General features: G+C 41.1%; 1 protein-coding gene across 2 annotated transcripts in view; it reads right to left on the bottom strand.

Moving 5' to 3' along the window:
* The window catches only part of LOC121285087 (juxtaposed with another zinc finger protein 1-like), a 131,876-nt gene extending 111,087 nt beyond the window's left edge, over positions 1-20,789 (bottom strand). The window contains exon 1 of one of the 2 annotated variants that reach the window (XR_005944598.1): positions 20,474-20,599. Coding sequence is in view for 1 of the 2 variants with exons in the window: in XM_041201217.1 (XP_041057151.1) it covers positions 20,474-20,588 (115 nt within the window). In the remaining variant the exon portion in view is untranslated. Of the gene's footprint in view, positions 1-20,473 lie in introns of both variants that reach the window. The other variant, XM_041201217.1, reaches the window with a different exon arrangement.
* Positions 20,790-26,595: the final 5,806 nt, after the last annotated feature.

The raw sequence follows: 26,595 nt of genomic DNA, 5'->3' as shown, positions 1-26,595 counted from the left end.
AACTGGGCACCAGTGAGCAGGTTATTGCTAATCAAGTGCCGCTTGATAGCACTGTTGATGACCCTTTCTATTACTTTACTGATGGAGAGTAGACTGGTAGGGCGGTAATTGGCCAGGTTGGATTTGTCCTGCTTTTTGTGACAGATGCCTATCCTGGGCAATTTTCCACATAGCCAGGTAAATGATAGTGTTGCAGCTGTACTGGAATAGCTTGGCTTGGGGTGTGGCAAGTTCTGGAGCACAAGTCTTCAGTCCTATGGCCAGAATATTGTGAGGGCCCATAGCCTTTGCACTATCCAGTGCCTTCAGCCATTTCTTGATTTTACGTGGGCTGAATCAAATTAGCTGGAGACTGGCACCTGTGATACTGGGAATCTCTGGAGGAGGCAGAGATGGATCACCCACTCGGCACTTCTGGCTGAAGATTGTTGCAAATGCTACAGACTCAATCTTTGCACTGATGTGCTGGGCTCCTCCATCATTGAGGATGGGGATATTTGTGGAGCCTCCTCCTCCAGTGAGTTGTTTAATTGTCCACCACCATTCATGACTGGATGTGGCAGGACTGCGGAGTTTAGATCTGATCCATTGGTTGTAGGATCACTTAACTTTGTCGATCACTTGTCATAGAGGTCTACAGCACAGAAAAAGACCCTTCCGGCCCATCAAGTCTGCGCCAGTCAAACAAGTACCTAACTATTCTAATCCCATTTTCCAGCACTAGGCCCATAGCCTTGTATGCACTGGCATCGCAAGTGTACATCCAAATATTTCTTAAATGTTTGGAGGGTTTTTGCCTCTACCACCCTTTCAGGCAGTGAGTTCCAGATTCCCACCACCCTTCTGGGTGAAAAAATTCTTCCCCACATCCACTCTAAACCTCCTGCCCCTTACCTTAAATCTATGCCCCCTGGTTATTGATCCCTCCACCAAGGGGAAAAGTTTCTTCCTGTCTACCCCACCTACGCCCCTCAAAATTTTATACACCTCAATCATGTCTCCCCTCAATCTCTTCTGCTCCAGAGAAAGTAACCCCAGTCTATCCAATCTCTCCTCATAAATAAAACTCTCTAGCCCAGTCAACATCCTGGTAAATCTCTGCACTCTCTCTCAGGCAATCACATCCTTCCTATAATGCGGATTCCAGAACTGCATGCAATACTCTAGCTGTGGCCCAAACAGCGTTTTATACAGTTCCAGCATAACCTCCCTGCTCTTATATTCTACGCCTCGGCTAATAAAGGCAAGTATCCTATATGCCTTCTTAACCACCTTATCTACCTGTCCCACTACCTTAAGGGACCGGTGGACATGCACACCAAGGTCCCTCTGATCCTCGGTACTTCTCAGGGTCCTACCATTCATCGTGTATTCCCTTGACTTGTTTGTCCTGCCCAAGTGCATCACCTCACACTTATCCGGATTAAATTCTATTTGCCACTGATCAGCCCATCTGACCAGCCCATCTATATCCTCCTGTAATCAAGGCTATCCTCCTCACTATTTGCCACCCCACCAATTTTCGTGTCATCCCATCCGCAAACTTACTGGTCACCCCTCCTACATTCAAGTCTAAATTGTTTATAAATACCACAAACAGCAAGGGATCCAACACCGATCCCTGTGGAACCCCACTGGACACAGGCATTCCAGTCACAAAAACACCCTTTGACCATCACCCTCTGCTTCCTGCCACTCAGCTAATTCTGGATCCAATTTGCCAAATTGCCTTGGATCCCATAGGCTCTTACCTTTGTTATCAGTCTCCCACGTGGGACCTTATCAAAAGCCTTGCTGAAGTCCAAGTTGACTACGTCAAATGTAATGCCTTCATCTATAAACCTGGTCACCTCTTCGAAAAATTCAATCAAATTGGTCAGACATGACCCTCCCCTTAACAAAACCATGCTGACTGTCCTTGGTTAATCCCTGCCCCTCCAAATGTAGATTAATTCTGTCCCTCAGAATTGCTTCCAATAGTTTCCCCACCACTGAGGTTAGACTGACTGGCCTGTAGTTCCCTGGTTTATCCCTTCCTCCCTTCCTGAATAACAGTACCACATTGGCTGTCCTCCAGTCCTCTGGCAGCTCTCCTGTGGCCAGAGAGGTTTTGAACATTATTGCCAGTGCTCCCTGCTATCTCCTCCCTTGCCTCACTCAACAGCCTGGGATACATCTCACCCAGGCCTGGAGATTTATCTACTTTTAAGCCTGCCAGACCACTTAGAACCTCCTCCCTTTCTATGCTAATTTCTTTAATTATATTACAGTCCTTCTGCCTGATTTCCATACCCACATCGTCCTTCTCACTTGTGAGCACCAACACAAAGTATTCATTTAGAACCGTACCTACATGTTCCAGCTCCACACACAAATTATCACTATGGTCTATAATGGACCCTACTATTTCCCTAGTTGTCCTTTTGCTCGTAACGTACTTGTAAAATAACTGGATTTTCCTGCCAATGTTTCTTATTGCTCTAATTTCCTTTTTAAGTTCCCCCTACACATTCTATACTCTGCGAGAGCTTCCGCTGAGAGATACCGAGCCCTCGGTATCTGCCATTAGCCTCCCTTTTTCTCTTTATCCAATCCTGTACATCACTCGTCATCCAGGGTCCCCTGGATTTGTTGGTCCCATCCTTCATATTTGTTGGGATATGTTGGCCCTGTACTCTCCCTATTTCCTCCTGACACAGATTTACCTAAAAGTAGCTGCTCCCAGTCTACTCTGGCCAAATCATATCTGATCTTATTAAAATTGGCCTTCCCCCAATTTAGAACTCTGATTTCTGGCCCATCCTTGTCCTTTTCCATAACAACCTTGAATCTAACAGAGTTAATGATTACTATCTGCAAAATGCCCCCAACTGATACCTCTCCTCTACCATTTGCCTGGCTTCATTCCCTAAAATGAAATCCAGGACAGCCCCTTCTCTTGTAGGACCTTCTACATACTGACTTAAAAAGCTCTCCTGGATGCATTTTAAGAATTCTGCTCCCTCTAAACCTATCACACTATGACTCACCCAGTTAATGTTGGGGAAGTTGAAACGCCTGTCTGTTCCCTTTACTATCAAATCTCCTACCACTATTGCTCTTCCCTTTTTCCTTCCCCACTGTGCAGCTGAGCAGCTCACAGTGCCAAGAGTGTGGCTGCACTGCCCAGAGGAACTGTCACTCTCACCATTTTCCAACACAGAAAAACAGTTCTCGAGTAAGATGTACACTGGGGATTTCCTGACTACCTGCCTGACACCTTTCTTCTGATGGTCATCCATTCCTTCTCTGTCTGCACTTCCGTAAACTTTGGGGTGACCACGTCTAAAAACGTGCTATCCACGAAACTCTCAGCCTCACGGATGCACCTCAGTGCCTCCAGCTGCTGCTCAAGCTCTGAAAATCAGAGCTCAAGTAGCTGCAGCGGGTGGCACTTCCTGCACACACGGTCCCTCAGAGGGCAAGGAGCATCTAGGACTTCCCACATGTTCCAGGAAGTACATAATATGGGACTGAGCTGCCCTGCCATGCCTCTAGTTGAGAAAAAAATGTACTTTTAAGTTATATACAGTAAAAAAAACATTAAATTTATGTACTTTGAAATAAAAACTAGAACCTTTATCTTTCCTTAGCTTAATCTATTTTAAACTAGAGAAAACACTTACCCACTACTCACCAATCAGCTCTCACCTTTGTGCTTACATTGCTTTCTGAAGCTTCCCCACACTCGCGCTGGTTCTGATCTCTCCGTCACACTCTCGCGCTGTGTTGTCACTCTTGTTATTTTCAACAAGAACTGACTGCAGGACACTCTTCCCAGGTTGCTTCACTGCGATGCTGGCTGCAGGACACTCTTCCCAGACTGCTTCACTGCAATGCTGACTGCAGGACACTCTTCCCAGACTTCCTGCTTATCCTGTTTGGCACACAAGTAGTCCTGTGTTATAGCTTCACCAGGTTGACACCTCATTTTTAGGTATGCCTGGTGCTGCTCCTAGCAGGCCCTCCTGCACTCTTCATTGAACCAGGGTTGGTCCCCTGGCTTAATGGGGATGGTAGAGTGGGGAATATGCTAGACAATGAGGTTGCAGATTGTATTTGAGTACAATTCTGCCACCTCAGGGATGCCCAGTCTTGAGTTGTTAGGTCTGTTAAAAATTTCTCCCACTTAGCACAGTGCTCGTGCCACACAACATGATGGAGGTTATCCTCAATGTGAAGGTGGGACTTTGTTTCCACAATGACTGTGCGGCGGTCACTTCTATTGATACTGTCATAGACAGATGCATCCACGGCAGGCAGGTTGGTGAGAATGAGGTCAAGTATGTTTTTCCCTCTTGTTGGTTCCTTCATTTGCCGCAGACCCAGTCTAGCAGCTATGTCATTCAGGATTCGGACAGCTTGGTCAGTGACGGTGCTACCAAGCCACCCTTGATGATGGACATTGAAATTCCCCACCCAGAGTACATTCTCTGTGCCCTTGCCACCCTCAGTGCTTCCTCCAAGTGGTGTTCAATATGGCGGAGCTTCAACATGACGGAACACTGATTCATCAGTGAGAGAGGGCAGTACTTGGTAATCAGCAGGAGTTTTCCTTGCCCATGTTTGACCTGATGCCATGAATGTTCCATTTGTTCTGTACGCTTTATTTACTTTTGGAATAAAGCAGCTAGAATTGAAGCCATATTTACCTCATCAGGTTTAAACACCTAAAGAGATTCTGAGAATGTACACCTGTGCAAGACCCAGAAATCCAATCTGGAACACAAGTTCCACTCTTTCCTATCCAATTAAAATCAGATCATTTTCAGCAATGGCTTCTCTTCCTGACAACATACCCTTATCTCAAATCGCCCAACAATCTATTCTTGATGTCTACCTCATTTACCTGCTGTGCCTTGAAATCATCCACAGACATGGGGTCAGCTTTCATTTGTACAATTACAAAAGCTTTCATATATTTTCAATCTAGAACAAGAATTAAATTTGAAGGAATCACACTACATCCCTGTAAAAATTCATTTTAAGTGTCAGACATGTTGTTTGACAGTAATTCAGACTTACCCAATTATAAAAATTTACTTACACTGGAACGGACAAAAGTTAATTTTTTCTGATATGTTTAGTGTGTACCCATCACATAAGTGCTGCAACTTCATGCCCATCTATTTATATGCCAAACTTTGTGATGAGGAGTATTATAAGGTAGCACCTAAAGGAGCAGGCAAACTCACACAATAACTTGCTGATTTTCAAGTTTAACCGCATGTGTGGTGACACTGAGGTGCTGCCCAATTTACTCTGAGAATCACCATTCTTTTTACCGTAATATCCAAGCCAACATTTTGCTCCATTCTAATTAGCAATGGAGTCCAGCCTTTCACACAACCCTCCCACTCGATCAGAATATATTTAACTTGTACCTTATCCAACACATTTATGTTTCTGAAATTGTTTCTCCTCCATTTGATCAGCAATATTTTTCCCAAGCATTTAAATCCAGGTCCTTTTCATCCCACTGGAGTCATTCTAATAACTTTTACCTTTGTTTTTCATCAGCTATTGTTAAAATAAACCCAATTTCGATCCCTCTCCCTCCTGTGCTCTCCCAGCATCGGGCTGCTTACTGGGCTTGCTTTATTATCTAGATTAGTGTTGTCCAGTACATAGGCACTAGCTACATGTGGCTAATTGTGAATCTATATGGGCAAATTAAGTCTTTGATTAGTAGTTTAAAAATTAATACATTGGGCATGTGATCTTAATACCAAATTTGTACTGGGCATGCACCTTAACCTTTTTATGCGTTTGTTGGTAAAGTGAGAAGACAAAAAGCATTTTAAGACCCTGCTGTGTGATTTGCTTCCTTTGTTCTAGCTGGTTATATGCTAAAATTACATCCAAAATGGTTAAAAATGCTGGACTTGAGCACCATGGAAATACCAGCACTGTATGGACAGAGGAGCAGTTGTCAGCTTAACCAAATCAGAATAACTACTCCAGGCCAGCAAAAGAAAGCAAGCCAAATCAATAGCCCTGGATGGACAGCAGTAACAAGTCTGGCACATCAAATTGATTGATTGCTGAAAATATTGACTTGCACAATCAAATGAAGTCAAAGCACCACTCAAACTGCATGACAAAAACCTAGAAGGTGCATCAAGATGTCTTGTGCCTGATGAACTCCTATCAGAATTCTAAATTTTAGATGAGAAAGATTGCAAATTTTGCACTAAATGGCAGTAGATGTTTGTGAAATACATTTATCTGTATTGTATGCAAGGCATTTTTTAACAAAAATTGTGCGTGTGGCACTGTATTCTTCCTTGTTGGACATGCAACAAGGAATTATGGAAACAAAAACTCCTTCTCATTGTAAGAGCATAAGAAATAGTAGAAGACCATATGGCACCTCATGCCTGCTCCACCACTCAACAGGATTATGGCTCTTCAACTCTATTCTCCTATCCACTTCCCATATCCCTCAATTTCCTGAGATCAACAATCTATCCATTCCAGCCTTCAATATATTCAACAATGGAGCATCCACAACTCTCCTGGGTAGACTACTCCAAAGATTTACAACTCTCCGAGTTTCTCATTTCAGTCCTGAGACTGTGCCTCCCCAGCCAGGGGAAACAACCTCCCAAAAGTCTACCCTCTCAAGCCCTTCAGAATCTTCTATGTTTCAGTGAAGTCAATTCTCATTTTTCTAAATGCCCACTTTACTCAGTCTCTCATCACAAGGCAAATTTTTCATTGCAAGAACCTCCACTGTGTCATCTCAAAGCAAGTATATGCTTAGATATGGAGACAAAAACTGCGCATTGTACTCCAGATGTGGTGTTAGCAAAACCCTGTACAGTTCTGTAAAAGCAAAATACTGTGGATGCCAGAAATTGGAAATTAAAAACAGGAAATGGTCAGCCAATATCTGTAGAGAGAGGAAAACCGAGTTCACGTTTGCGAATAGTGACCTTTCATCAGAACTGGGAAAAGCTATAAATGCAAAAGGATTCAAGCAAGTGAATGTGGGGAGATTTGGAAAAAGAACAAAGGGAAGGTCTATGATAGGGTGGAAGACAACATCCAAACTATTTTGCTTTTGTACTGTTGCAGGGGTCAAAATATATATATATTTTTTGAAGGCTCTTCTTGAGGTTTTCTCAAGTGTGACTTCTTAATTTTTGGGGGTCCTTTTTCATTCTCACTAACTCTTTTATTAGGTGTTAGAGTCACAATGACATTACCTCCCATTTTTTGGGTTGAATTTTTTTTCAGAGTTGCCTTCTTTAGTTCGGTAAGATAGCACAAAGAATATAAAATCTCTCACTCCATTTCCAAAATAAAAATGCTAATTACTTGGCACGAGGTAACTTATTAGGAATGAGTCTCACTTCTGCAGCTCCTTTTAAAAATTAACTGCAAGCAATTAACACTCTCCAGCATTCTTTGGTTTTGTCTGCCAATTTCAAGTTTCTTTCTCCTCAACACATCTGTTTAAAAACGAGTGCTGACGAACACATCAGGATACTGATTCCCAAAGATCCAACAAGGGGAATACATACAAATTAATTTTGCAATACCAAGCTAACCATTAGAGAGCAAATGGTTTACTTCACATTTCAGTGATTTTTTTTCCCAAGCAAATGCACCTCCTCGCATGATCAACCAACCAAACTTTAATGAGAAATTGAATGGAACCTCTTAGCACAGAAACACCCTAGTTACATTAAAGGCACATACCACTTTATAAGGGTAGTTGACCTGCTAACTGTACACCAGCCCCCCACCTCCCCCAAGCTCATGTCACACTTTTTACAAAAGTACTGAAAGTCTACACATAAATATAGAAACAGAGGTGTGCTGGCTGTCCAAAATCATAGAAATCACAGAACGTTACGGCACAGGAGACGGCCATTAAGACCATTGCGCCTGTGACAGCTCTTTGAGAGACAGCTATCAAATTAATCCCCACTTCCGCTGACTCTTTCCTATGACCATGCAAATTTTTCCCTTTGAATATTTAATCAAATTCTTCACACCTTTCTGCAAACTATTATTAATGATTTATTAAAGTCAATTCCTGTTGCACCCAGAGGCTGAATTACGTTAAGTTTTACAATCAATTTAAAGTAAAATATAAATAAAAAGCCAAAAGTTCAGGTGCAAATTCTCTGGTGATGCTCTTGGCTGTAACTATGTCATCAATTCACCAGACAGCCATAACTTCCTCGAGATTGTCTACTGCATGAACCACTAACAACTGAGTGGCTGTATAGAAGATCAAAATCGTTCGTCCTCTTGAGAGTGTCTCTGCAGACCAAGGTGTCAGTGTCTTTAAAGAATGAATGAGAGCCAGGCAGCAGAATTCATTCAGGTGGAGGCCCCACTGTTTCTTCATCTCCTCAGCCTGTGTTTGCTCCTCCAGCTGCTGCTGCTTCTTTCCCGCAGCGGCATCCCCTGAGCCTGAGCCAGCTCAGGTGGCATGGCCACTGACTTTGGATGAGCATCACTGAGTAAGGCCTCCCACTGCTTGCTGTTACACCTCGCCAGGTTCAGGATCAGCATGATGGCGGCAGCAGGACCAGCCAGAATAGCTACTTGAGCTCCTCTAGATTCCCCCTCTTCTGCCCTTGCTGATCCTCCACTGTTCACTAAATTTTCCAGAAGTCTGTTAGCATACTCTTCAATACTAGCGCCTGGAGGCAACATACCATTCTAGACACAAGTCATGCCCCCACAGAAATACCTATCTACAGAAGAGCAAAAGGTTGCATTTATATAACATACTTAGTGAAAAAAAATCCCAAGGTGCTTTACAGAATTGTAAGCAGGAAAACAGACAGCAAGCTTAAGATGATGCTATTAGGAGTTTTGCTCCCAAGAAGGGTCTTAGAAGAGTGGTCTAGGAAGCAAATTCTAGAGCAAAGGGCCGAGAAGCCTTCAGGCGCAGCTAGTAATGATAGGGCAAGGGGAGTAGGGGATGCACAAAAAGCCCAGGTAAGAGGAACTCAGTTCCCAGCAGGTTGGAGGTGGTTACAGAGAGGTGATGCCTTGGAATGATTTAAGCAGGTGTCAGGAAACAGCAAGACAATGTTTATCACCAAGCACAGGGGAGGGGAAATGTTTGAGCAGAAATTGGTACTGGATAGGATACAGGCAGTGGATATATCTGAAGTAAACGGAGGATGATATTGGAAGGCTGGGCAGAAGATTGGAAAGAGAGTCCGGAGATGATAAAGGCAAAGGCATGGATGAGTCAGCAGACAGACTGGGGCAAGGGTGAAAGCGGGCAAGGTTATCGAAGCAGACAGCCAGTTAACTTCAGAAATCCTTCAGCACTCTTCGCTGAATTGGGTTAGACTGGCTGTAGCATCTACGACTGCTGCTCCTGATCTTGCGTGCTTCTCACCTCCCTACAGTTGTTCCTCGAAACACTGCCTTACCTGCAAAGATCACATGGATTTAACTTTCACAGGACCATAGCTGGGCTTCACTGCTCTTGGTTCCAGACCAAAAGAAAGCAGATTTCTATCCAGGTACCAACAAATCAGCAGAATAAAGCATACATGCTACTACAGTCCTAATACTCAGCAGTTAACAGCAGAAAGTGGAGAATACTGTCGTCTGGAAAGGGTTAACTTAAAACTTGAAGCAACTGCGCAGCAGTTGTCTTAAAAACAAAAAAACTGCGGATGCTGGAAATCTGGTGATAATCTCTCGTGATAGACTGTCTATCCATTACAAGCCTAACAACTCCCACAGCTACCTCGACTACAGCTCCTCACACCCCGCTTCCTGTAAGGACTCCATCCCATTCTCTCAGTTCCTTCGCCTCCGTCGCATCTGTTCTGATGATGCTACCTTCCAAAACAGTTCCTCTACCATATCCTCCTTCTTCCTTAACCGAGGTTTTCCACCCACGGTCGTTGACAGGGCCCTCAACCGTGTCCGGCTCATCTCGCGCGCATCCGCCCTCACGCTTTCTCCTCCCTCCCAGAAACATGATAGGGTCTCCCTTCTCCTCACTTATCACCCCATCAGCCTCCGCATTCAAAGGATCATCCTCCGCCATTTCCGCCAACTCCAGCATGATGCCACCACCAAACACATCTTCCCTTCTCCCCCCCAGCGGCATTCCGTAGGGATCGTTCCCTGGTCCACTCCTCCATCACCCCCTACTCCTCAACCCCCACCTATGGCACCTTCCCATGCCCACGCAAAAGATGCAACACCTGCCCCTTCACTTCCTCTCTCCTCACCGTCCAAGGGCCCAAACACTCCTTTCAAGCGAAGCAACATTTCACTTCCATTTCCCCCAACTTAGTCTACTGCATTTGTTGCTCCCAATATGGTCTCCTCTACATTGGAGAGACTAAACGTAAACTGGGCGACTGCTTTGCAGAACACCTGTGGTCTGTCCGCAAGAATGACCCAAACCTCCCTGTCGTTTGCCATTTTAACACTCCACCCTGCTCTCTTGCCCACATGTCCAGTGAAGCCCAACGCAAACTGGAGGAACAGCACCTCATCTTCCGACTAGGCACTTTACAGCCTTCCGGACTGAATATTGAATTCAACAACTTTAGATCCTGAACTCCCTCCTCCATCCCCACCCCCTTTCTGTTTCTTCCCCCTTCCTTTAGTTTTTTTCCAATAATTTATAGAGATTTTTCTTTTCCCACCTATTTCCATTATTTTAAAATCTTTAATGCCCTGCTAGTCTTTCCACCCCACCCCCACTAGAGCTGTACCTTGAGTGCCCTACCATCCATTCTTAATTAGCACATTTGTTTAGATAATATCACCACCTTCAACGCCTCTGTGTTCTTTTGTCTGTGACATCTTTTGATTATCTGCTCCTATCACTGCTTGCTTGTCCCTACAACAACCACCCCCCCCGCCCCGACTTCTCTCCCCCCACCCCACCACCTTAAACCAGCTTATATTTCACCCCTCTCCTTATATTCACTCAGTTCTGTGGAAGGGTCACGAGGACTCGAAACGTCAACTCTTTTCTTCTCCGCCGATGCTGCCAGACCTGCTGAGCAGTTGTCTTAGTTCGGCAGAGCAGCAAAGTCCTGATGGTAGGAGTCCAGGAAATCAAATTTGAGCAGAGTACCAATCATTTAAAAGAACCCAGTAAAAGCACAGAACAAGCAGGGGGCAGCAAACTGGGCAATGTACTCTATTACAGGTGCATTTAAACTTGCAGCTTGGACTAAAACACATTCGCTATTAGGGGGCAGGAGACTTTAAACGGAGGAGCAAGAGATGGCGGGAAAAAGCAAAACTATGATAGCAGATAATGTTGCAAGATAGAGTAGTTCATAAAGAACTACAAATCCAGGAGTCATCTACACCCCTGATTATTTGAGCGTCATATTCAATCCTCTCCCCCAGGTAGCCCCATGCTCGGCAGGAATGTGACCCATGCTGTTATACTCTGGAAAGCCAGATGGATCGATTGAACTTGAGTCAATTTATATATATTTTTATAAGCCTTTATTTATAGGGATACACATTACAAACATGCACATCCTAACCCAACTACCATAGTTTCACACTGTTCCTATTGCCCACCACCTACATTCAATTAAGTACAGTTGGTATACAGTGAATAATTATCAACCTTGTTTTTTCCTTCAGAACAAGCCTCCAGAAACTGATCCTAAAATGAATGTCTCATATCCCAGGCCACAACAGTAACTAGTTTCAGCCAAACTAAGCTCCCATCCTGCCTCTACATTATGATGCCTCTTTCTTCTCCCAGCCAAGTCCTTCCTCCCCTCACAAACCTAGCACATGTTGGCCAATGGTACAAAAATCTTGTCTAAAAAAAACTTTTCTCACTGCCTGAACACTGCGCTGAAGTGAAGTTCAATAATTTTCTGTTTGAATATAGCAACTTAATGACAGCAAAAGGGATGTACCCTATCAGGCATTTCACCCCTTCACATATAAGGCATAAGAAACTAAGGCACAATAAAAGGCCAGTAATTATCCAGGTGATCTAAATCTTTTGGAACAATCTTATAAAACTGGTATTGGTAAAAATAAAAAGATAGATCAAATATGATTAATATAGCTTACAATACATAACTAGCATATTACCATATTTAGTGAAATTAAATAGTGAATAAAAATGGATTTAGAAATCAGCAGCTGAGAGAATCGTTTATTAGATTCCAGAATCACTGTCTAATTAGAACTTTTATCTAGTCCTCACCAGATTCTCGTTATTGCTATAGTAGTTTCTCTAAAATCCAGCTTTTCTGAATCTTTTCATGTAGACTCTCAAAATTAACTAGAAACAGGCCATTTTGGCAGAAGCATTTCTCTTCTCCACAAACATTCTAAGTTTCAAGATATGAACATTATTCATAATTTTGAATGATTATTTGACTGCTTTATGGTTATCTGTGTATTGTCCTGTTCCACTTCATCATTTATGCACTACTTCTTGACATCATCTACAATTGTGAGGAAGGACAGCTTCCACATGAACACCACCACCGATCATTTCTTCACCTCCATCAACACGAAGGCTATTTGCACTCTCTCCAATTGTTTGCTCAACATCAAGACATAAGCCAAAGCTTTCTCCTGCTAAATATCAGCAAATATGAACCCACCCTCTTCGGTTCCTGCAAAAATCTCTGCAACACTGACATTGACTCCATCAGCTTCCCCAGTTGCCAGATAGGACAAGTTCAGATATACATGACCATGGTGTACTTCTCAAACGAAAACTCAATTTACTCTATGTGAACAGTCACCAAGGAACACTTCCTTTCATGTCCACAGCATCATCTGCTCCCATACTGGTTTCTCTCTTCAGCTGCTGAAACTATCATATCTGTTCACCTCCAAATCAGCATAGCTTGCATCCTCAACAGTGCCAAGCCATTATCCCTACTCTTCTCAAGTACAAGCATGTGATCCCAGTAAATTGATGTTAATATCCACCATATCTTCAAATTACATGACCAACCCTATTTCAGCAATTATCTCCAATATATTCAACAAGTACTCTCCACTCTTCCAAAACCAGAAACTTCTACAGATAAAGTTTATTGTGGAATTGACAGGCAAAATACATATTCAATAATGCCAATGTTGCATCAGCTAAACGTGTTCTCAATCGTAAGTGAGGATACTAGAGGTGAAGCATTTAGAAACAAACATAAATAAAAATCTTGGTTTTCTTGACATTACACATTCATCACCAGTGAATTGAGTTAGTGCACGCCTGTGTGTAAAAAACAATTTATCTTTTATTAATCAAGGCAACTAACCTTCTCTGCAACTTCATCTGTTGAAATCACAATTTTAAAGCCACTATTGAAAAATTAAAAACATATCTAGATTATGTTTTATATCAAGAGTTTTGACAAAAGTTGGTGATCGCTGCAACATAAAATTACAATCAGAAAAAACAGCATTATTAGTTTCAAGGCTATTGGAATATTTTGATTCCACATAGAGATCCCATGAAGTTGTTCATGGTGAGTTAGAGATGGGAGATTTTTTTTTAAACAATGGGATTTGTTTATGGCAATAACTTTAGTTCATGTAAATCAGCACCTTAAAGTTTTTCTAATATTAGGATTTTAATAGTGCTTTGGGGAGAAAATATCATGACTGTAATCTTTATTCTATGAACACAGTAAATGAGTGACGCTTAGCCGCATAACTGCATTAGGGTGATTTGTAGTTTGATAGCACTGGACTTTGATGACACTGGGGTAGGGATCTAAAGTTTACAAGATCTTCAATTAGGCTACTGGGATATATCAGAATAGAGAGATCAATTGTTCCATGGATGAGAATGGTGGAGTTTGGTAGATTTTATCAACAAAATACAGATGATAAATTAGGTGATAATTGGAGACTTCTATTTAAAAACTCAAAGTAGGATGAGGAAAGGCACTGTCTCTATCAGCTTAAAACTGATTTTTTTTTTAAAAAGTACTTATCCTAATATCCGACAACTGTTTTAAGCCAAGGAAGACCGTTTGCAAACTTGCGTTTGACTCCAAGATGAGTGTCCAGCCACATATCTGCACCATTACCAAGACTCCCTACTGCCAGCTCCATAATCATTTTATTCTGACGCCGTCTCACCTCATCTGGTGCTTCAGGTCACCATTCATGCCTTCGTCACCTCTAGTCTTGACTAGTCCAATGTTCTCCTGGGCAGCCTCCTATCTTCGACCCTCCTTAAATTTATGATAATCCAAAATTCAGCTGTTCATATCTTAACTTGCTCCAAATCTTGTTCACCAATGTTGCCGTTACCCAAAAGTTACTGCACAGGCCACACACAAATCAGCCCCTTTAAGTTATAGCATGTGCAATGCTGCATAATAAAATTTTAAAGGATCCATACACTTAAACAAATTGGCCATACTCTATACAACTTTCTGCAGTGTACATTTTCCATCGCCCGTGCTCGCTGACCTTGGCTGGCTCCCAGTCCAACAATATGTCAATTTTAAATTCCTCATTCTTATTTTTAAATCCCTCCATGGATTCACCTCCTCCAATTCTACTTAGCCTCCTCCAGCCCTACAAACCTTTGAATCTCCTCGCTCTCTAAATTCTAGGGTCTTATGCATCCCTGATTTTAATCACTCCATCATTGGCAACCATGCCTTTACCCTAAGCTCTAGCATTCTCTCCCCAAACCTCACCACTTCTTGACATCTCTCTTCTCTCATGATGCTCCTATTTCTTTGATCAACCATCTCCTTCTATGGTTAGGTGTTTTTATTGATATTGCTGTTGTGAAGCGCTTCAAGACATTTCACAGCTTTAAGCATGCTATATAAATGGATGTTGTTAATATTGCAAAAAAGGTGAAACAAGTATTTCTTTTCCCTTGTGCACAGCCCATTAAAAAAACTAGCTAACTAAAGTTTGTGAAATTAATTCTCAATGTTGTTAAATTAAGACAACCAAAGAAATCATATTGAAGACTGGAACATTTTGACAAGATAACAGTTACTTATTAATTCTAGGACTTTGAGAAAGGTAGTCACTGCTCAAAGCAAATATTCAAACCCAAGCTTTTAGGAGAGGTTAAAACCTTCAAGTAAAAATTTAAAGAAGCTATTAAAAGATACAAATCATGGATAAATTTAACCCATGTTGTTGTGAAACATAAGAGTTCCATAGAGTCTACTGCTCAACAACAGTTTATAGAGCCTAAGTCAGCATTTATGCTCCACATGAGCCTCCTCCACCCCTCTTCATTGTATATCCTACTATTCCTTTTTCCCTCACGTGCTTATTGATTTTCCCTTAATTCCAGGGAGGTGTTAGTGTAATGGTAATGTCACCGGACTAGTAAACCAGAGGTCCAAGTTAATGCTTTGGGGACATGGGTTCAAATCTCACCATGGCACCTAAATCTGGAATTTAAAAAAACATTGTCGATTATTGTAAAAACCTGTCTAGTTCACTAATCTACCATCCTCATATGACTGCAGACACAGCAATGTTGACGACTCTTAAATATCCTCTGAAATGGCCTAGTAAGCCACTCAGTTGTACCAAACTGCTACAAAGTCTACAAGGAATGAAGTTGATCCGTTCTCCTAGCATTGACCTAGGCACTGTGGGTGTACCTACACACATGGGCTGCAGCAGTTCAAGAAGGCAGCTGCTAGGGCAATTAGGATTGGGCAATTAGGATTGGACAATTAGGATTGGACAATAAAAATGCTGGCCTAGCCAGCAACGTCCACATCCCATTCAAGAATTTTTAAAAACTGCTTACTCATCGTGTTCGAGTCTTAGAATCAAGGAGGTCATTCAGCCCATTGTGCCTGTGCTAGCTCTTCAACACAGCAGTCATGCTTATTCCCACATTCCTACTTTTGGATTCTCAAGTACCTATCTAACTCCTTTTTAAAATTATTTAATGAATTAGCTTCCACCATCTTTTCAAGTAGAGCACTCCAAATCTTATCAACTCTCAAGTAAAATAACTTCTGCTTCTCTAGACCTTTTGCCAATGATTTTAAAATCTATGACAGCTTGTTATTGACCAACCCACCTAAAGACATAGATTTCCCCCACATACTCTGTCAAAACCACTCATCCTGAAAATCCCTGTTAGGTTACCTTAATGCTTTTTGTTGCAAGAAAGAGAACACTTCTAAGCTTTCCAACCACACTTTGGGTAATACATGTTCCTCCTGAATTTCTTATTGGATTTATTGATGACTACCTTATATTTATGGTCCTTCCCACAAATGAAAATATCTTCTTCACACCTGTCTTATCAACCTTAAAGACCTCCATCAAGTCACCCCTCAGCTTCCTCTTTTCTAGAGAAAACAGTGCCTTCCTGTTCAGCCTTTCCTAGCAAGTTCTGGTATGATCCTTGTAAATCTTTTTGCACTTTCTCCAATGTCTCTCTGGATAGCTTTTGTAATATGTGCACAATACTCCAAGTGTAATCTAACCAATGGTCTAAACAAAGTTAACATAACTGAGGCTTTTCAATTCAATTCATCTAAAAATTAACCCCAGGGCCTTTTTATAGGCTTATTAACCTGCATTTCAACTTTTAATCATTTATGTATCTATAGCTCTAGATCCTTATGCTGCTCCCTCATTTAGGGGGGTCATCCAGGCAGATTGTAGCCTCCTTATTCTTTCTACCAAAATGCATTATCTACACCTACTTTTATTGAAATTCATTTGACAATTACACACCCATTCTGCAAATGTACTAATGTTGCCTTTTCCCTCAATATTTACCATGCCCATAATTTGGGATTGTCCCCAAATTTTGAAAGTGTACTCCCAATTCATTAATGTAAATTCTGAACATGAATGGTCTCAATTTTTACAATTATTTTGTTGAAAATTTTAATTTTGATATGTAAATTTTAATCCAATGAACAAATGGCATCCACCATTTGTTAGGCTAGCCCTCACAATTTCCATGAGATATTGCATTGGAAGTTGCTCTGAGTGGGAGATCAAAACAGCACAACATTCTCTGCAGGGCAATTGGGATTCATGTGAACTGGGAAAGCAACTAAGTACCTCCTTAGCCAACCAGATTAAAGAAGTATTGTGAAATTAATAACAGTCTGAACCAGCAACAAAAGGTTGAATAAATGAGATTACACTTGTAACTGTTATTTTTCAGTGCCAGAAGACCAGAAGACTTTTAAGACTTGTGTCATTAAAAAGGACTAGACAGAAAATGGACAAGCCCTGATTTTATGTTTGTATCCACCATGCAAGTGCAGGAAACTTCACGTCATTTACTTCATTTCAAAGGTGGGTCAGACAAGATGCAGTTATTGCAAAACTAACAGCTGAGCAGCAAGTTTTGGACAGCAACTTCCAGATTTTTATTCATGCACACACCTGCCCTCACCTGAAGTTGCTGTGCAAAGTTTGTGCATAATTAAACAGAAGGCACCATTGGCCTGACAGTAAATTCTGGTCCAATATAGGATTTCCAGTAGTGAAATAAAGACAACCAAAACTTTTGCCAAAAACATTGAGTGATTCATTTGGTCCATCACCAAACAGCAAGGGAAATATTTACTTATGGTTTAACCATTATCAAATGTTGCAATGTTTAGATAAGAGTTTTTCTCCATTATAAAAAACTGGCACTAAAGTATTAAAGGCAGAGTAAACCATCCCCTAACTTTTCAATATACTAAACAAGCCCAAATACAACAGGGAAATTTGGACCAAGGCACACAGATGTTACTCAATCCTCACTTTCAAGTCATACATTCTTATTTTCCACAATATTTTGATTTATGATCAGTCATTGCTAATCAGCAAAATGTGGAAAAGTTTGGGGGAAAAACGTAAGCATTTCTCCGATACTGGCTGAGATACTAAAGCGCCATCACTGGCCAGAGTATATAACTATATGTTTACATAGTCCGAGCCATTATAAATGCAAACACAGAAATCCAAGAAAAGAGTTGACAACAGGAAGTTTGGATTTGCAGACATATTAGAAATGAATATGGCGGAGGAAAGTAATCAATGGCAGCTGGGAGGAACAGAATGTTGAGTTTGAATTTAACAGATTTCATTAACTGAAATTTTAAATCAAGTCACTAATTATGTAAGAATTGGAAACAGCACTATGAAATGAGGTTCCAATATAAATGGGTTCATCTCTTTTTGACCATTAAATCAATTTCCCAGTCATGCAAATATACACAGGTTCCGTCACAATACACACTTTTATAGAATTACCGCAATCTTTAGGAATCATTAGAGAGTATGCTCACAATTTACTATCTGTATTATAACGAGTAAGGCATCTTTCTTAGCCACGAAAGAAGAATTATAATTCACTACCACTGGTCAGATATCTTTTTGTTAGCCAACTGTAGCACCTCCATAAACACAATGCAATTTTCACATGTGATTCAGGTGTTTGCATACAGAAGAAAGTGAACAATACATTTCACATTCCAGCTTTGTGACAACAGATGCGTTTATATGGCAAAATTAAAATGAACATTTGACATAAGGAAAATCCCTCTGGAGTTCCAAACATCTTTTCTTTCTGTCAAAAAGTTGTACACCATTAACAATTCCCCAAAGATTTTTTTTAAAACTAAATGAACTACAGGATCATAAATTCATACCATAAGTCCACCATTTTTTCCAACTGGTAAACAATTGCCAATGTCTAAACTGAATTTACATTGCATACCCCATCTCCAGAAATCCATCATAATTAATGGCTGCATAGGGAAAAAGAATGTTCTCACTTATAACTGTTATACGTCTAGTAATCATATCTAGAAAGTGCTCCTCTCTGGGCAGCACTGACCCACTCACCTCCAATGCTTTTTCACACAGTTATGCAACTATCCTGGAATAAATCACTGCCTCAGATCATAATAAGTGAAGAATAATGATGTAGGGAGGATTGTGTTTTGGAGCTATACTGAAATATAATTCATAAATTTTAAAGGAAAATAAATTATTCTGCATGGAGGGGTGAACAGAGCATTTTGGCAGTTTAAGCACCCAATGTCATCAAATACCCACGAAAAAGACAGAACAGATCATGCACAGGAGCAAAGTTCCTTTTACTCCTTTACTCTTTAACCAAGTGACTATTTTTAATTCTAGCATTAGAAAAGTCTCCCCTGCTCTGTGGGCAGCAATGCGACTTCCATCATTTTCTCCAATGATCCTTACAAACTTCACAAACAAGACTACTAATTTGTACCTGATTATATCCAAAGGCTGTACTCTGGGCCTGGACAAAGCTCAAAGTGAATTGAAACCACGCAAACTCATTGTACACATCTTCTTAATAGCCAAGAGCATTTTCATTTTATCTATCTAAGGTAGCTGAGTTCAAAACTAGATTCTAGGCAATATTATATCCAGAACAAATAAAGCACTTTCTTATAAGCCATTATGTTTTTTTCGAATTTGCATGTGTTCCAAGCAAAGTCTTCAAACTTGAAGAGAGCAATTAACAGCGAAGTGTACAGAGCTCAAAAAAAATCACTTTGAAAAATCCAGAGAGGCTAATTAACAATCTGTAAATCAATATTTACCCCACAAGAAAAACACTCACGTACCATCACACGTGTTACCTGAACGTTGAGGTTCTGAAGCAAACTTATCAAAACCCTTATAATGTTTCATCTTATAAAACTGATGAAGTCACCACCTAGAGATTGTAGAAGCATCAGACTGTAAAAATAAAATTACAAAAGCAACTAGCATTTGTTGAAGTACTGCAATCACCAAGTTCACCATTGCAAGGATGAGTAATACATTACTTTTATGCAGTCTCGTCACTTTATGGTCCCAAAGCAATATTGTAAGACAGGATAGTCTGCTTTCTTACCAGTAGACTGGAAGTATGATGCTGACATATAAATCTGATTTAAGCCAGAAAAATTATGAAAATATTGCATCTACCATGCGTCTTATTTTACCGGCCATCATCAAAAGGAAGGTAAAAATAAGTTTGTACAGTGGGCGAAACCCGAACCGACCAAAGCTATCCTGATGTCGCTAGGGAAGCTAACAACGAATCGTTGTAAGGCAGAAGCATTGCAAGCGCATTGGTACTTCATGGGAGGAAAGCAAGAGGCAACAATTTCGGGCTAAAAGAAAATGTGCCTTCAACTCCTTCCCTCTCCTGCTTTTGCCCACCACCAGGTGAGAGGGAGAGGCGACCATCGCCTTTTAGCTTATTCGCTGATGCCCACCCAAATCCAATGTCCTAACCCGGCGGGAGCCGCTCCGAGCTGCACGTTTATCCCTGAATGACCTGTCAGTGATGTGTGGAGAGAGGAGGCCGATCTTACTCAGCTCCCCCCCACCCCCGCCCCCCGGGAGTCCATGGGCCAGGCCTGGGCCACTCAGTCCAGTCTGGCTCTGACAGCTCATGTGTACAGGCAGCAGCGGTGACCAGGGCCGGCCGGCCGGCACCTACCTATGTGGGTGTCCTCGATGTGCTCGATAAGTTCAGCCAGGGTGTTAAAGGTGAGGCCGCATCCACCGAAATTGCAAATGTTGGAGAAGAAGGAGGCGGCGGCTAACGCTGTCATGGTAAAACCGCGCCTGGCCTGGGCTCGGCTCCCCGGCGCCGGGCTCACTCACACCAACCACCGCTGAGCCGGCCCTCATACACACGCCCTACCCCCGGGCTCTCCCTTCACTCCTGCACCTTCATGTTATCAGAGTCCGAACATCAGAGCGGCTGAGCCGACGACAGGAGCTGCCAGAAAACCGCCTTCATTTCATTGAGGCTGGCTCCGCTACTCACGTGACCAAAATAAGCATGTGGCTCAGCAGATACTGAGCGAGGAGGGAGCTGGCTGAATATCTTATTATATATAAAAGTTACTTAAAAACTGCCTTTCGTCTCCAACAGTGAGAAATACCTTCTCTTCCACGTTACAATTTTGGCTCCAATACCAAATGGAAATCTGCTGCACTAAGTTTCCAAGTTTTTCTATATTCTGGAATCATTTTTGTAACATTTCAGTAGCTTCATTTTTGCCTTCTTTAGTTTCAACCATTAATAATTGTAATTTCCACAAGCAATGGTAGGTGTCATAAAAAAAGCTGCATTTTACAAATAGACCACCTATGAAGCATATAGACTAAGTCTTAAACCGTAGTTAAGAGCATGATAAAGATAAGAATTTGCTGGAGTGAAGCATCTTGCAGCATGCCTGATTATTTAAACTTTTGCCTTCAGCTCAAATATTTTTTGTGCTGGAAGTGCAAACCGATAACAACGAGTCAAGGTCAACGGAGCATCTGGGACCTTGGTGAATGACAGGATCAATGGTTTATCTCCATAACTAGTGAGATTTACGGGCTGAGAAAAAAGCGCAGGAATGATAGAATGAAGGAATCAGATAAATAAATTAGAGTCAAATCAGGTACAGAAAGAAAAATAAAGAGAGGGAGAGAAATATTGGATTAAGCGAGTGAAAAGAGGTAGAAAGGTAAAGTAATCTCAAATAACAATTTACTACCTGCAGGAATGAGACCCCACAGGTTGTTATTCCCTTTCTGAGCTGGAGAGGTTGAGTGGCATTGCAAGTTCATAAACCCTTAAAAGATATTTAGTTGGTTAATAAAAACAAAATATTGCAAACAGTGGAAATCTAAAATAAAAACAGAAAGTGCTAGAAATACTCAGCAGGATGTGGCAGCATCTGTGGAGAGGGAATACGACTCTTCTTCAGAACTATGTGGTTAAGTCCATCTGTCATTAGCCGTAAGCTGCAAGGGACCACAGACATCTCTTTTTTTAAGAGAAAGACAAGTGATTATAGCTTGACAGACACCATTCCACATCAAGCCTGGCTGACCAGGAATCACTGCCAATCCTACCAGCTGACATGGGTGTGTTGGAAGGATTAGCAGATTGATTATCAACCTATTTGGACGTGAACACTCTTTCCATGGCCAACAAGTCCTGAAAAGGGACTTGAATCCAGACCTTCTGGCTCATAGAGGCATAGAAACATAGAAAATAGGAGCAGGAGTAGGCCATTTGGCCCTTCGAGCCTGCTCCGCCATTCATTATGATCACTACGCACTGAGCCACAAGACCTCATTTGTGGTTAAGCGCAAATCCTAATTTTATGTGGTGTGTTTAATTGGCAGATAATGAGCAAATCTAACAATGTTTTGAACATGGAGGATGAGGGTGAGCTCACTATTTGTGAAGTTATTGGCAAAGCAATGCAAGTTGTCTAACATCTAGCAATTCACAATTCACAGGGTATCTCTTCCTCACCACAAGTTGTTGGATGATTTACACTTTATTAACAGCAAGCACATTAAAGTCACCAAAGTTTTGACAATAATTCTGAAAATAGGAGAAAGATTAGGCCATTCAGCCCATCAAGCCTGTTCCACCATTTCTCTCTATCTATCCTCACAGATCCCCTAATATCTGTAAAACTTCTAGTAAATCACCCTTAACCTTCTAAATTTCAGGGAATAAGATACTAATATGTAAAATCTCGCCTCATAATTTAACCCTTGGATTCCAGGTTATCAAATAGGAGAGAGAGAGATTGGAGATGGGCCAGAAAACTGCAAGCACATAGCAATGACTGGAATTTTTGAGGCAGGGTATGATGATTTTGAAAGGAGAATGCCAGAGGAGAAAGAACAGGGTCAGGAAATGATGCAGTGCATCAACTTACCAAAGATACTTCAAAACCATCTCCCTCTCCTGTGATCTCTACTACTGAGAAGGACAAGAACAGGAAACAGCAGTACTGTGAAACACTATTACTTCCAACTTACACACCATCCTATAGAAGGCATATACTTTACTATTCCTTCATAATTGAAGCACAAAAACTGCAGTGGTTGAAAGAGAAAACCCACCAGTTCCCCATCTCAGAGAGATAGGGAATAAAATGCGGGCTTACCAGCATTGCCTACATCCCCAGGGAAAAAAAAATTAAAAGGTTGCTTTTTCATAGAAGTAACTATGAATTTCTAATGAATAATGAAAGTTATTCACCAGTTCTACAGCCCCTTAGATATTATGAATTGGTGTACACAAATCACAATTGTGGCAATTTTTAATTTATGTTGCTGATGTTCATCAAACAGTTCTTTAAAACATCTTCGGGCTGTTTTGTCTCAACTAATGAGCACAAGTACAAAAGTACTTGAACAGCATGTCCAAGCTAGTCCTTTTAGAATTATTGCCAATGCTACTCACTAGTCAGTATAGGAATAGTATGTTATGGGTAGTAAATGATCAGGAAATGTTTTAGAAAGCCTTTGATAAGGTTTCTTACACTAGGTCACTTCACAAGATAGAATCTTGTGATATTGGCTGAAACTTAAAACATTGGATTTGGAGTTGGCTCCAAACCTGCAGTCAAAGAGTTGTAATTAACAGATATGGTTCAGTTGAAGACATATTACTAAAGGTGACCCACGGCCTTTATTAATGACCTGGATAGTGGTGTTGAATTATGATAACTAAGTTTGCAGATACTGGACTATTTCCACATCAGGCAGAGATCACAACATAAGTTTTTTTTTAATAGGTAACACGTTGCGAATCACAAAATCTTAACAGCACAGAATGAGGCCATTTGGCCCATCATGTCTGCACTGGCTCTCCAAATGAGCATTATGAGCTAATGCCATTGCCCTGCCTTTTCCCCATACGCTTGCACTTTGTTTGTATTCAAATAATCATCTAATGTTCTCTTGAATGCCTCGATTGAACCTGCCTCCACCACACTTCCAGGCAGTGCATTCCAGAACCGAACCACTCGTTCTGTGAAAATGTATTTTCTCAAGTCACACTTGCTTCTTTTGCAAATCACTTTAAATCTGTGTCCTCTCGTTCTTGATCCTTTTATGAGTGGGAACAGCTTCTCCCTATCTACTCTGTTCAGCCCCCACATGATTTGGAACATCTCTATCAAATCTCTCAGCCTTCTTCTCTTCAAGGAGAACAGTCCCAACCTTTGCAATCTACACTCATAGCTGAAGTTTCTCATTCCTGGAACCATTCTTGTAAACCTCTTCTGCACTTTCTCCAATTTGTTCACATCCTTCCTATAATATGGTGCCCAGAACTGAACACAATATTCCAGCTGAAGTTTAATGAGAATCTTATATAAATTCAGCATAACCTCCTTGCTCTAGTAAAGCCCAGGATACTATATGCTTTATTAACTGCTCTCTCCAGCTGTCCTTCCACCTTCAATGATCTATCCACATATAAACCCAAGTCTTTCTGCTCCTGCACTTCCATCAAAATTTCACCTCTTATTTTATATTGTCTGTCCATGTTCTTCCTACCAAAATGCAGTTTACTTCTCCGCATTGAACTTCAATCTGCCACCTATCTGCCCACTCCACCAACTTGTCTATGTCCTTTTGAAGTTCTACATTGTCCTCCTCACAGTTTACAACACTCCAAGCTTCATATCACCCATAAACTTTGAAATTATCCCCTGCACACCAAGATCTAGATCATTAATACATATCAGGGACAGCAAGGATCCCAATACTGACCCCGGGAACTCCACTATAAACGTTCCTCCAGCCTGAAAAATATCCATTGGCCATTACTCTCTGCTTCCTATTTTTCAGCCAATTTTGCATCCACGTTGCTACTGTCTCGTTTATTCCAAACACTTGGTACAAGTGATCTCCTGAACTGATTCAATCACCTAAGGTGTTGAAGAGGAATTTCTAGAGTACCCTGGTCTTTATCTCTGTTTTTTCTTGCCTCTGCTAGACAATTGCATGGCTGCAGGATTGTGCTGGTAGGAGGAAGTGTTTAGCCATGATGGCCTAGCCATTCTTGTTTGGGCAGGTTTGATGGAACAACTGGTCTTTTTCTGCCGTGAATTTTGTAAGTGTTTTTTATTCATTCATGGGATGTAGTTGTCAGTGGCAAGGCCAGCATTTATTGGCCATCCCTAATTGCCCTCAAGAAAGTGGTGGTGTGCTGCCTTCTTGAAATACTGCAATCTATGTGACACCTACAGTTCTGTTAAGAAAGGAGTTCCAGGTTTTTGATGTTTGTATGTTCAAAATTCAGTTAAGGACCAAAATGTGACAGTTATCTTGTTTATTTTGCTTATAGTACTATATTATATGATATTTCTTCTTAGTGTAGTCTTTGCTGTTTCCCTGCAGAGATGGGGGACCATGCATAACTATGAATTTCAGATTATACATTTTTAAAACAAAGTTTTGAAACCCATACTATTACAAAATCACAGAATATTTACAGTGCAGAAGGAGGCCATTCAGCCCATTGAGTCTGTACTGGCTCACTGAAAGAGCATTCTACCTAGTCCCACTCCCCTGCCTTATGCCTGTAACCTTGCACATTCTTTCTTTTCAGATAGCAGTCCAATTCCCTTTTGAATACCTCGATCGAACCTGCCTCCACCACACTTTCAGGAAGTTCGTTCCAGACTCCAACCACCCTATGGGTAAAAAAAATTTTCCTCACATTACTTCTACTCCTTTTGCCCATTATTTTGAATCTGTGCCATCTAGTTCTTTATGTATTCTTGAATGGGAACAGATTCTCACTATTTACACTGTCCATACCCTTCAAGATCTTGAATGTCTCTATCAAGTCTCCTCTCAGCCTTCTTTTCTCCAAGGAAAGTAGACCTAACCTCTCCAATCTATCTTCATAGTTGCAGTTGTTTATTCCTGGAATCATTGTGAATATCCTCTGTACTCTCTCCAATGCCTTCACATCCTTCCTCAAGTATGGCACCCAGAACTGGATGCAGTGCTCCAGATGAGGCCTAACTAGTATCTTATACAAGTTTAACATTACCTCCTTAATCTTGTACCCAATGCCCCTATTAATAAAACCTAGGATACCACATGCTTTATTAACTGCTCTCTCAACATGCCCTGCCACCTTCAATAATTTATGTGCATATATACCAAGATCCTTTTGTTCCTCTACCTCCTTTAGAGTTTCTCCCTTTATTTTATACTGTTGCTCCTCATTCTTCCTGCCAAAATGAATCACCTCATACTTCTCTGCATTGAACTTCATCTGCCATTTGTCTGAACAATCTATCAATATGTCTGTGTCCTTCTGAAATTCAGGACTATCCTCATTACAATTGACAATGCTTCCAATCTTTGTATCATTCAGAAATTTTGTAATCATGCCCTGCACACCACAGTCTAGGTCATTAATATAAATCAAGAAGAGCAAGGGTCCCAACACTGACTCTTGGGGAACTCCAGTACAGATCTTCCTCCAATCTGAAAAACAACCATTTATCACTACTCTCAATTTCCTGCCAATTTCTTATCCAAGTGCCTACTTTCCATTTTGTTCCATGAGCTAGAATTTTGCTCACAAGTCTGTTGTGTGGCACTGTATCAAATGCCTTTTGAAAATCCATATACACCACATTAGCAGCATTGCCCTTATCAACCTTTTCTGTTACCTCCTGAAAAGATTCTTGCAAGTTAGTCAAACATGATTTTTCCTTAATGTACCTATGCTATTTTATTCTTCCTAGACTTAAGCTTATTTCATCAACTAATTTTTTAACAGTAATT

This window comes from Carcharodon carcharias, chromosome 12 (genome assembly GCF_017639515.1).
Source record: "Carcharodon carcharias isolate sCarCar2 chromosome 12, sCarCar2.pri, whole genome shotgun sequence".
Classification (NCBI taxonomy): Eukaryota; Metazoa; Chordata; class Chondrichthyes; order Lamniformes; family Lamnidae; genus Carcharodon; species Carcharodon carcharias.
The sequence above is the reverse complement of the archived record's forward strand: the minus strand, read 5'-3'. Positions and strand labels throughout refer to the sequence as shown.